Source organism: Clupea harengus, chromosome 12 (assembly GCF_900700415.2).
Source record: "Clupea harengus chromosome 12, Ch_v2.0.2, whole genome shotgun sequence".
NCBI lineage: Eukaryota > Metazoa > Chordata > Actinopteri > Clupeiformes > Clupeidae > Clupea > Clupea harengus.
In genome coordinates, this window is record NC_045163.1 from 2,108,911 (window position 1) to 2,121,822 (window position 12,912).

At 41.1% G+C, this 12,912-nt stretch overlaps 1 protein-coding gene across 1 annotated transcript; it reads left to right on the forward strand.

Moving 5' to 3' along the window:
* The first annotated feature begins 299 nt into the window (after nt 1-299).
* On the forward strand, nt 300-11,597 carry lman1 (lectin, mannose-binding, 1). The gene is made up of 13 exons (XM_031577988.2): nt 300-549; nt 1,863-2,017; nt 2,737-2,844; nt 3,109-3,170; nt 3,570-3,669; nt 3,911-4,034; nt 4,377-4,435; nt 4,666-4,798; nt 5,059-5,246; nt 5,384-5,454; nt 9,624-9,786; nt 10,194-10,318; nt 11,032-11,597. Exons 1-13 carry the CDS (start codon nt 342-344, stop codon nt 11,066-11,068), a joined length of 1,533 nt encoding a protein of 510 aa, XP_031433848.1. The 5' UTR covers nt 300-341; the 3' UTR covers nt 11,069-11,597.
* Nucleotides 11,598-12,912: the final 1,315 nt, after the last annotated feature.

Consider the following 12,912-nt stretch of genomic DNA (forward strand, 5'->3'; position numbering starts at 1 on the left):
ATACAGGAGGCAGGCCAGACAGACCATTTTCTTTGTACCATTTTTTTGTGTACAGGCTAGGCACAGACTGGTTTAATTATGGTTCAAATTCCACATGAATTTCTTACAATTTAATGAAGCTAAAAGGCATGAATGAAACAATGAATAAATGTCTATAAAGAACCAGCGAAATGTTTGAGACGGTACACAAAACAACCTTTTGGTTTTAAGGGAACAGGGCCAGTAAGTTTAGCTTGTCAGCCACTGTCAAATGTTCGCCCAATCAGAAAGCGCCCTGTTGGCCCTTCAGGCATTCCCGTCATGCTCTCGACTCAACGCTACGTCAGCAGTGCAACTGAAAGATGGCGGTGTCCATAGTAAAGTGCCTCACTGCTGATGTGTATTTATTAATATTATCTGTATTGTTACGTCCTATTTATGCCGAAATTATTGCTGGCAGTTCAACGGGTGGAGACACGCCGCATCGACGGTTTGAATACAAGTATAGCTTCAAAGGACCGCACTTGTCTCAAAGCGACGGCAGCGTACCCTTTTGGGTCCATACTGGAAGTAAGTTTATGTCAGCTAGCCAAGCCGGTTGCTCTGTCACCGTTATGTCTCCGATGCTCGTAAAGAGAGTGAACTTCATTTCGGGTTTGCTGCCATTTGAATAGTTAAATGTATCGCGGAAAAAATCTGTGTTGTTTGATGCTGTCTTTGGCATATTTTCCATCTCGCACTTCATACGTGAAGATTCAATTGGTCCACTTGACAGTAAACTGATATGCAAATCGTAGATAAACTGCCATGGTTTCGGAGTGTGGTGTGGGATAGAATCTGGTGAGTCGGCGCATGTTAACTGGTTGCTACATCAAATCTAGTCAACCCGCCTCTGCCAGCTGCTAGTGACTCAAGAAGGAATGTAGTCTAGACTCAGAGAAGACCCCTACACTCAAGATATTTCCAGGCATCCAGCTGTATGCTTCCAACCTTGCTTTATCCAGTGCAAACATACGAGGTCAAGGGGGGGCAACCTCTCATCAAAGCAGCTTGACCAGTAGCAGTTGACCTTAGGCCCACGTTCTCATCATTTCTAGCATTTCAAAATGGGGGTGTCATTTAGCGTTAACAAAGTAATGAAAGCACTTGCCACAGCAGTGAAAAGGGAATTGTGGAAATTTGCTGCAGTTAGTTTGCATGTAGTCTAGAGGCCAGTTATCTATCTTTGCTTCTCATTTAAACTCATAGTTTAATATTATCTCATATCATGATATGAAATGGGCAGATTGCCAAACAAATCAATGCATGATTTTGATATCCAGTCTTTTCAGGCATGCAATTGATTGGGCTGCTCATTATTGGAGACACCGCTGGTATGAGTCTGCAGCTGACAATTGTGCCTATGTTTATGATCAAGTCTGTTTGATTTTTTTTTGTGTTTTTGTAAGGTAGGAAACATGTCACTTCAGTGCAGTTTGCATTGGGTTGGATCTGCCACACCACTGTGCACCACAAACACGAACATAGTCTCAGTTTGTTTAATGTTTGAGTATAAAAGCAGTAGTAGTAAGAGTGCTAAAAGACAACCATAACCAAGTAGGCATGAGAGAGGGCCCATCATTTACAGCTTGGCCAATGGCCTCGAATATCATGATCAAATTATCGAACAGTATGGTGAGTGCTAGAAGTGTGTTATAAGAACCTGAATGTGTAGTTCACTAACGTAGAACCACAAGTCTCTCTCTCTCTCTCTCTCGAAGTGTGTTAAAAGAACCTGAATGTCTAGTTCACTAATGTAGAACCACAAGTCTCTCTCTCTGGGCCCCAGCATGGTTGTTCTATCAGATTGGCTCACCTATGCTCCCCTGCTTCTCTGTTCCCAGATGCTATTCCCAGCTCAGACCAGATCCGTATCACTCCATCACTGCGGAGCCAGAAGGGTTCGGTGTGGACCAAAAACACTGTCAAGTTCCAGCATTGGGAGGCTGAGGTCACCTTCCGCGTGGCTGGTCGTGGGAGGATGGGAGCGGACGGTCTGGTGAGCATACAGGACCCTCGTTTCTCCCTCTCCAGCACAGCTCAAGTGCATGTGTTTGGTCATGCTAGTTTGCCTGTTGTGTGTAGTCTGTAGTTGCAGGATCACTCGGTTGCTCTGAATGTTGACAGCATTCAGGTGGTTTTGTTAATCATGTTTTTTCCCGTGATTTAGTTTCTTGTCAGGTTATTTGAGAATGAGTGAGAATTTCATCTTAGAGCCAAGTCAAGAATATTTTGCTTGGGACAACACCAAGTACTATTAACCTGCTGAAATAAGTGATTGTGTGAAATGATAACCCAGCACAAACAATATGCATTTATATATCCATTACATTTTGAATCTAGACCTAATATATACATAGTTCCAGGTAATTTATAATGATTAATGAACAGTAGCATCCATTCAATCGTTCTGACCTTTGTTCGTCAGAAATATTTTGCGTTGAGTTACATACAGTAGTTTTCTCGCCGCTCAAAGTACAGAGCTTGTTAAGGTGTGGGTTGATAAACAGCTGAGATATTGATTGAACTGCAACCAAACCACTACATGTGCTGTCTGAATGTTCAAACCTGTCACACAGACATAGAGCTTATGCTAGGAAAAGAACAACCAATAAAGAATGCAACATAGGCCTATAGGCTTGCACAAGCCCCTCAACAGCATAGTGCTGCGTGATTAAAAAAGTGTATGTGCGTGTGTCCACATGTCATTCCCACCAGGCGATGTGGTTCACAGAAAGCCAGGGCTTGACAGGGCCTGTGTATGGCGGAGCGGACCAGTGGAACGGAGTTGGTATCTTCTTTGACTCCTTCGACAACGATGGAAAGGTAAGCAGCCCTCTTTAGATTGGGGTGTTTTCAAGGGTAAATAGTCAGTTATTTGTTTGTAATATTTGGCTCAATAACTTGTTTGGTAAAATGCTGAATGTTGGTCAAAACACAATATGTTTATGGGGTTAGTATGTATGTAAACAATACAAAATAAGGTCAAAGTATATAATCTTAATCATCCTCTCAGTATGTGTCTGGGTAGAAAAGGTGAGCAGGTAAATAGAGATTAATTTTTCTCTCCCTTATGACAATAATATTTAGAAAAATAACCCTGCCATCCTCGTCATTGGCAACAATGGAAACCTTGTTTACGACCATCAGAAGTAAGTAAAGCTTTCCTCCTTTTTTATGACATCATCACAGTAATTTTCACAACTTAAAGAAGATTAGAAAATATGATTATTTGTGGTCAGGGAGGGGGGAAAATAATCCCCTGTTTGGCCTAATCTGCCTGGGGCAGTGAAAGCATTAAATCACTTCTGTGCGCTACTGTATGCCAGGGCGCTGTCAGAGATTTCACTCCTTGTGACTGACTATATTGCCATCCTTATTCACTACTTCTCACCACTTTCAATTAAAATGCAGCAAGTTAATGACCCTGCACTCATTCTGGAAAATCTGTGTTGCTCATTTATAATGGATATCCTGAAGTATTAAAATCCCCAGCAAGGTTGTGTTTCTAGGTCAGATAATTGCAATTATTGTTCCGTGTTATTTTGCAGTGATGGATCAACTCAGGCCTTGGGCACATGCTTAAGGGACTTCCGAAACAAACCCTATCCAGTCCGTGCCAAAATCACCTACTACCAGAAGACATTAACGGTACCAATCACACTCCGAGTTCAAAGATGATATGGAAGTAAAGGTTTTGAGCTGGATAGGTCATGGGCCAATGTCTAGGGCAGGTCATGGATTAGAAAATAAGGAACCGTATAACCGCCAAAGTGGTGGTGAATTTCTAACATTCCATCGCCAGAGAAAGAAACATTTTTTAGGGTATGTTACACCAGACCAAATGAAGCCATAACATGATTTTTTTATGTGGCATTTTTTTCTGTTGCAGATCATGATCAATAATGGTTTCACCCCAGATAAGGACGACTATGAGTTCTGTGCTCGTGTGGAGAACATGGTCATCCCAGCGGAGGGCTTCTTTGGCCTCTCAGCAGCTACTGGAGGTTTAGCAGGTGAGGGACCGTGTGTGTGTGTGTGTGTGTGTGTGTGTGTGTGTGTGTGTGTGTGTGTGTGTGTGTGTGTGTGTGTGTGTGTGTGTGTGTGTTGCTCTGGCCTTAGAGAGGCAGCCTGTTGTTTGCACTTATTCCATGCCAGATACTGTTCCTCTACTGAGAAGGATGAACATTTTATTTAAAATATATATTTTTTTAAGTACATTTAGTTATTCATTTGGTATGAACAGTGTTTTTTTTGTATAGGCACTATCCTCTTGATTTCATTTCTTGGCTCACAATTGCCCTGTGAATGCACAGTCCACTGATACCTGAATTGAAATGGTTTTGTTTTTTCCCCAGATGACCATGATGTCCTGTCCTTCCTTCTGTTCCGTCTAACAGAGCCTGGCCAGGAACTGGTGAGCTTCTGCTTAGTGCAGCCTTAATAGTAACGCTACCAAAAACGTACCCTCAGATTTCCTACTTGCTCTCTAGGCTCAAGAGAGAGTGTGTGTGTGTGTGTGTGTGTGTGTGTGTGTGGGGGGGGGGGTTTGGTGGGAGGAGGGTGTGGGGGTGGAGGCAATTCATGCAGCTCCTCGCTATTGCTAAATGTTCAGTGCTTCCTTTTGTTTCCCCCTCGCGGGTGAAGCCTGAAGCTGAACAAGAAATTCCTAAAGAGGAGAAGGACAAATACCAGGAGGAGTTTCTGAATTTCCAACAAGACCTGGACAAGAAGAAGGAGGAGTTCCAGAAGGAGCACACAGATGTTCAGGGCCAACCCTGTGAGTCAGAACACAGCTTTCACTTCTCTTTCTCTTTCTCTCTCTCTCTCTCTTTCTTTATCTCTCTGTTTCTCGTGTTCTCTCGATGTGTCCCCTCTATCCTCTCTTCCTTGTTATGAGTGTGTCTGTTAAACATCCTCACTCTCCATGCTCTCATTCTTTTCTGTGAATCATCATCAGACAACACACATCATCACATGTATATAGTGTTCCCATGATCCCGCTTTGCTGAGGTTCCTTCTCGTCTCTGTCCCACACAGTTGAGGAGCAGTATGAGAGTGTGAATGACCGTGAGATCCGGCAGGTGTTTGAGGGTCAGAACCGCATTCACCTGGAGATCAAGCAACTGAACCGGCAGCTAGCCATGATCCTGGACGAGCAGAGACGCTACGTGTCCGTCATCACCGATGAGGTGTCCAAACGTGGAGCGCAGACCCAGTCCGGCCAGGTATGGCGTTGGATCTTATAACCCCTACCCAAACCCACAAGCATGCACACACACTTTAAAAAAAGTGCGCGTGTATAAATATATACTTTAAAATAATAAAAACCTAAATATAATGATTTACTGATTACCCATGTCAGGTTCCCAGTCAAGAAATAGACACCATCCTTTCAACACAACGTGAAGTTCTGAATGGCCTGAACGATATGAAGTGAGTATGAATACACACACACACACACACACACACACGTATGCACACACATAGAAAAACACACACTCGCACACACACGGACCCAGATGGTGTTCGACACGAAGGCCTAATTTCCCAACCAAACAATAGGGAAATCCGGGGCAATAAAGCGTTAAATGTCAGCGGTAAACCCACTGGTAAATCTGGTAAAGCACCCAGTTCAGAAGTGAGGAGGCCTGGCCCGTTATCAAGCCTCTTTGCTCATTTCCTTCTCCTGTGAGCCATCTGACATAAGGATCTTCTCCTGGTGTAATACCTTAAGCCCCCCCCCCCCCCCCTGCCTGCCTGCCTGCCTGCCTGCCTCCTCCCTCATCTCAGGACAAGCCCCCCCGCTGGGAAAGCAACTTTATCTGCCCTGATCTCTTCAATAAACCATATTTGTGCTCGGGGTCTTTGTCAGACTCTCGCTGTGATTTGGATCATGAGAACATAGTGGCGAATGCAGAGTGTCCTTCATCCTTCAATACCAATGTCACGTCTGTAATTAAAACACTGAAATGAGGTGTTCTCAGAGTGACTTAAGGCCCAATGCCAGGCCAAGCACCCACAATTAGGTCTTTTTTGTGATGGTTCTTTTCCATGCCTCCCGGTGAGAAGATGGAGACGATGATTTCATATGATCTCAGGATAATAGCGATTACAAGTCTGAAGGGTGTTCTGAGACCTCCAAGCCCTTGTGGAGACCTGATCGTGGTAGCTCTACCTAAGCCTGATTAAATATGGAGTATTTCTGACGTCAGTTCTTGTTTTTGACTTACCAACAATAACATATTTGTTTGCGGGGTTGTTGTTTTAACTTCTTCAGAGAAAAGGTGTTGACAGGGAGATTTGATGACAATAGAAATGATTTTGGATAATACAGTTGACGGATCAGACAGTTCAGTGCCTGAATCACATTGAAACTTCAAAAGGTCAGGATTAGAGACTCCTAAAGACTTTGTTTACTGCTCTTTGGCCTCAATGTAATACTATTACTTCTAAACTGATTGTCAGATATCACATTCTTTGGAATTAAGTTTGTTTTCTACATGTTTGTACAACAGAGATTATATTTACCTATCCATAGTGTTTGGAACACTCACTTGGTAGAAATATATCTAAACAGGTAAAGCAGAATTTCAGGGTTTAGCCTGAAATTGGTTATGGCTGCAGTTAAAGAAAAAAAAATGATATTTCATGAAATGGGTTATGACTGCACTTAAAGGTGTGGTACGCACACAATTGAGAATCTGTGAGTGGCTCTGCGTGGTAGAGCTGCTGGTTGCAACATGGCACAGATCATTAGTGGCATTAAGCATCTTTAAATACTCGACACCTCTGAGCTTCTGCAGCAGATTCCCTCAATCAGTTGCCTTCTGAATCTTGATTAAACAATCAACAGTCATCCTGAGGTTTACTCATGGGGTCAATGCATATGCTGTTTTTTGCCCCATGTAATCCCATTGACAACTGGAAAATGCACAAATCTGTAAGTGTAAAGGAATTGGTACTTGATCAAATTAGGAGACACTCTTTCTCAATCAGCAAGTGATTGCTCTTTTATCCTGTCAGCTTGGTATGGCTTGGTGTGAATTCATTCAGATGCAGAATCTCCTCCACAATGCTTTGCTAATACATGATGTATCTGTATTATCCTATAGATTATGTAAAGCAAATGGGTGTTGACCCTTGTTCTGAAAAGTGAATTAAGATATTGACTTATCTCAGCCCCTTGCAAAATTACTCAGACCAAAAAAAAAAAAAGGCTTTAGCCTGCTAAATGGGTCACTCCTCCTAGATAAAGATTAGATGAATCCTTTAATAAATGTTCACTTTGTTTCTCTAGAGAGATTTATGTCTAATAATCTTTTTTTTTTTCCTCTCCTGAGAAACAAATTTCAGAAATTGCTTGCACTGGCCCCTTCTGGGCCTTCGCATTTGTCAGGGGAAGAAAAGAACACGTCTTGATGCTGTATGTCCTGAAAGGATTAGACTCCAGCCTTTAAATACATCCTTGGTACGCGGCACCAAACATGGTCTGCATCTGATTGCTTTTTTGCTTGAGCTGGTCTCTAAGGACTGTTTGCTTATGTCTCTCCAGTTTCTTTCATTTGTCAAACATTTTCTATTTTGATTTAATTTTTGAAATCGTCTTAGATTTCTAGAGGATGGATGGTGGGCAGAAGAATGCCAGTGGCTGTGTGTAATCAGAAAATATAATTTAATCACCAGCATGATCTTGATTCTAAGTTGTGTTTGTCATTAAATGATTCAATATTTCATCTTTTAATACACATCCCATACTTGAGCTGAGCCCTGTAGATTAGAGTTTGAAGATGCCACATTTGCTCAAAACTCACAAAATTCGTCTCAGCAGCAGCTACCATCTCAGGAGTGCTCCTTGCTCTGTGTATAGGATATACTCAGAATGTTTCTCTTTGGAAGGGACTCTTTCATGCATCATGGGCTCTTCTGTAAAATGCATTCCTGATCATTTAGTTCAGCGTTTCCCTCTAAATGAGCTACTGTATGTTGTGTCACTAATCATTGGGATCCTCAACTGACAATCAGAAACGTAGGTCATTATCTCAGATTACAGTAAGGGAGGGTGGTGGGGCAGTATGAAAGGACTGTTCCAGTTGTCGAATGGGGAATCTGTACTAATTCAAAATGTGTGTGCTTTTTGGGGGGGGGGGGGGGGGTAAAGAACATATTTTCAGGGTGATTAATTTAGCAATCATGCTTGTCTTAGTGTAGGGGTGATGCTGTTGAAGGATGTATATCCTTTAGGGGATGTCAAGAAAAAGCCTAGAGGATTAGTTTGGGGGAATTCATTGTGATATTTGGATTAGGAGTTCTTTGTCAGTAAATTGTTCCATGTGCCATGACACTGCTAGGCCACTAGGGGCAACAGAACCACTCAGCCATCCTGAGCTGCACAACCACCAGTGTGCTTTGCCAAAACAGTGCTCTCCTTTGCCATGGCAGCAGGATGTCAGTTGAGACTTTGAATGCTAATAGAGAGAATGACTGGTTCCTACAAATACAAATTTAAGCTTGGAGGAAATAGGGAGAACTTAAAAAGTACACAAATGGTCATAAGTGCCTGTTCTCTTGTAGGTGTTGGTGCCCCTGGTGAGTCCTTTTTAGAGTCTGTGGAGCATGGCATTTTATCCAATGTCCATGGTGCCATTTTATCCAATGTCCATGGTGGCATTTTATCCAATGTCCATGGTGCCATTTTATCCAATGTCCATGGTGCCATTTTATCCAATGTCCATGGTGCCATTTTATCCAATGTCCATGGTGCCATTTTATCCAATGTCCATGGTGCCATTTTATCCAATGTCCATGGTGCCATTTTATCCAATGTTCATGGTGGCATTTTATCCAATGTCCATGGTGCCATTTTATCCAATGGTCATGGTGGCATTTTATCCAATGTTCATGGTGGCATTTTTTGCATCTGGTTGTTGAACTGTACTGACAGCACTTTTCTACTGAATCAGACATTTAATTGTGTGGTTTTGTGTCTGTTCGTCACTGGCCACCATGAACCTTTTTATGGTTTCACACATTTCATGGAGGTCATGTGCTGACGCCACGAGGAGATGATATGGCATCTTCACACAGGCAGACGAGGAGCAATAGCATCTGCAGAACTTGGAAAAGGAGCTGAAGGATTATTTTATTCTTAGACTGATTAAATGTTGAGAATTTATAATGAGAATGTAGTGCTTGTTTGAAAACATTATGGTTTCAGTGATGTATAACTATGTGGTGAAATGGCACTGCTCTTGTGATTTAAAAAAAAAAAAAAAAAAACAACAATTATTTAATGGAAATTGTGAAAAGTAAATAACAAAAAATTGATAACAATATTTATTAAAAAAAAAAAAAAACCTGAATAATAGTCCTCATCACTGCAATGAGCAAGCATGTATATCTATATACAAGATAAAGGAATAAGACTGATTCCAGGTCAGTCAGGGAATTGTCTTTTTAAGTGATTGTTATTGTAACCATTAAATGATTTGAAGTGATGAACACTTTTATCAGTCCATCATCTTTGTCTGTGTTGATTGAGCCTGTATATCGTAATGGAATCAGTATTTGTCCTAATGACGGCATCTTGCTCTTTGGGTCCCCAGGACCTCTCTGACCGCCTCTCTGAAGCAGGTGGACTCCGGAGCCCAGCCGGTCCAGCATGGCGGGGCGCTGAGCAGCTACGAGACCATCCAGCACTTCAACGAGATCAAGGAACACCTGCACGTGGTCAAGAGAAACGTTGATCACATCATCCAGAAACAGCCAGTAAGGACACCACAGGATCTAGCAGGAGTGATCTCATAACATCCACTGCTGCTATTGTCAATTTGATGTGAAAATGATAGAGCCCCTGCAGTCCATAAACTGATAATACTTTCTCTTGTGCACCAAAGTTATTACCTCATGAGCATGTGATTTATATTGAGATCTTGATGACCATATGCTCAACAACATCACGTGCTTGGAATAGGCAATTATCTTAACTACACAAGATGATCTTGTGTCCTCAAAATAATGAGACACATGTAAAATATGACCATTTTTCAGGACTTTCGAGGCTCCATAGATCAACACATTGATCAAATGCAGGCCAACAGAACAGATTGATTGCCTATGTCTGGGATAGCATGACCTCTGACCTTGCTGTCTCATATTTGTCTTGTGGTGTCCAGGGTCCGAGTGAGAAGGTCCAGAAGTGTCCAGAGCTGCCCGCTATGCCCTCCTGTCTGTCTCCCACTCATTTTGTGGTGTTTGTGGTCATCCAGTCCATCCTGTTCTTTGGATACATCATGTACAGGTAAGAGTATGTAGCACAGAGCTAGCCATTCTGCTAAGGGGCTGACACATGAGCGTCAAAAATTTGTTAGCTGTCTTATTTCCCACAAGCCTATTTATTTATATTTTTCTTTCATAATGAAAGATATTTTAATTGTGTGACAGTGGGGTGTTTTTTTTGGAAAAGGGTACTCCACTCGGGAACAACAAAGGATTTTGTTACACAGACACACACACGCAAAGGGCTGACATTTACAAGACATTTTAAAGAGAATGCAGAATGTTTAGTCGCAGTGATTTTAGTTTTGACCAAAACGTTGTGTGGTACTTCATACAATTTTTGGGTAGCGTTGAGTTTTTGTGTGCTTTATAGTGAAGCCGCTTCAAAGTGTAAACAGCATGGGTGAATACTGTGTTTCAAATGTGATCAAACTTCAAAGTGTAAACAGCATGTGTGAATACTGTGTATCAAATGTGATTCAAAGTGTAAACAGCATGGGTGAATACTGTGTATCAAATGTGATTCAAAGTGTAAACAGCATGGGTGAATACTGTGTATCAAATGTGATTCAAAGTGTAAACAGCATGTGTGAATACTGTGTATCAAATGTGATCAAACTTGGCTTTGGTGCCTTTCTGATGCCAATTGTTAAGTTTGTGAGAACTTTGAACCCAGTTATATACCTCTTACTGATGGCATCTTCTCTTCTTGTCTTTACTCTGTTTCCTTTGCAGGAGTCAACAAGAGGCAGCTGCCAAGAAATTCTTTTGATAATTGACAATATCTCACTATTCTCAAGCACACATTATGGACCAGAGGGAATATTATTTTTTTGTTAATGGTTTTCCTTTTTTGTTAATTGCTGGTTTGTTTTGGCCGTAAATGGTAAATTATTGTACTTGAAAACTGAAGTATTTTCCTTGAGAAACGTTTTTTTTTTTTTTTTTTAATTCCTGAGTTTTAATTTGTTTTGAAATGCACAGAGAGTGAATGAGTACATGCTGCAATGAATGTGTGTTCCTTAGGATTCTCAAAGAATTAGATGTATTATATTCTTTCAGATATTGAGATGACATGAATGGAAATGTATCCTCCCCAGGCTATATTTCAGTGAGCTCTGCCTTCAAGATTTGAACCACTGTCCCGTCTCAAGCATTGACACCTGTGGTTTATAAGATTTGCATGTGACAGCCATATTGGCAAGGATCACAATCATGACCGAATATTCTGAATGTGTATTTTTGTATGATTGAAGCGTTGAAGAAAATTTACAATTTACATAAACAGAACACAAACCAAATCTATCTGTTGACTTTGTTTGACTGTCTGCACCCCTCCTGTATATTATGACAACCAAACTTGCAGCTACAACATCACAAGGGGCTTGTCTCTTTAGAGGATAAGTGTTGGCTCATCAATGCTTGATTATGCTGTAAATTACGTTCAGGGTTTAAGAGTTGTGCAAGCAAACTCTGTGGAGACCTCCACTGTAGGAATCAGAAAGGCTGCTTATTATCTGCATCTCTGGAATATTCACTGAAATCCCAATACAGTTTAACCCAGATGAGAATAGTGGCGTGTAACCCACTTTTTCTATGGTGTTTATGAGCAAGCCCTGTCTGACCAAAGTTTTTGAGTAGTACGGACCACTATTGTATTTTTTCCGATTCTTCTTTTTTCTCCCACAAAACACAATGGGCAGCAAAAACCTTGCACACACAGTTGCACACACATCAAATCTTGATTGAAGATTCCAAATCAGTGCATCTTCTCATGCAAGTGGTATTATTTTGCCTGTAGGGGATGATCTAATAAGATCATGTTTGCTCATATCTCTGGAATCATGGGTTTTCCCCTCTGATTCCTTTAAAGCTTCCTGAATTTAACAAACACGTTTCTGCCAATTTCGACCTAGGAACTTCCCACCATTTACATTTTTTTTTTTAAATTGAAGTAAAACAAACTCCTCTAAGGCTTTTCATCCGAATATCACGATATTACGGACATCATCCACAGACCATGCTGATGAAAAGATACAGATTAAAATTTGAAGCATCAATGAAATTTGAGAGCGTAGCCCATAATGACTTCTGACCAATATCTTCTGCTTTAAAGGTGCAAACGGAACTAATCTTGGTACACACAATCACTACAACATTCTTTGGATATGTGCCAAATTTCACAAAATTTCATCTATTGGGGGAAACTACAACTGACATGTCAATATCAAGAACCGCTTAATGTAGAAATGTGAAATTTGGTATATTTATACTTGGCTTCATTTTGCCTTTCATCCAATTCTTACACAATGTAGTATAAATCCTCTACAGACCATGCTGAAAAAAACGTATTTTCAGATTTTTTAATTTTGAGCGTTCAGAAGGCTTAACAAAACTTCATACCTTCAATCACCACTACTTTCTTTGGACCCGTGCCAAATTTGGTGGAATTCATGCAACAACACACAACATACACATTTCTCAAGAACTGCTTCACCAATTTTGCGCAGATGGAAAATAAATCATGATGGGGAAGAATGAGCTTGAAAATGTGCAAAAAGGGAAAATATCCTCTGAATACCACAGGTCTCTTTGTCCATCTCAAAACTACACCTT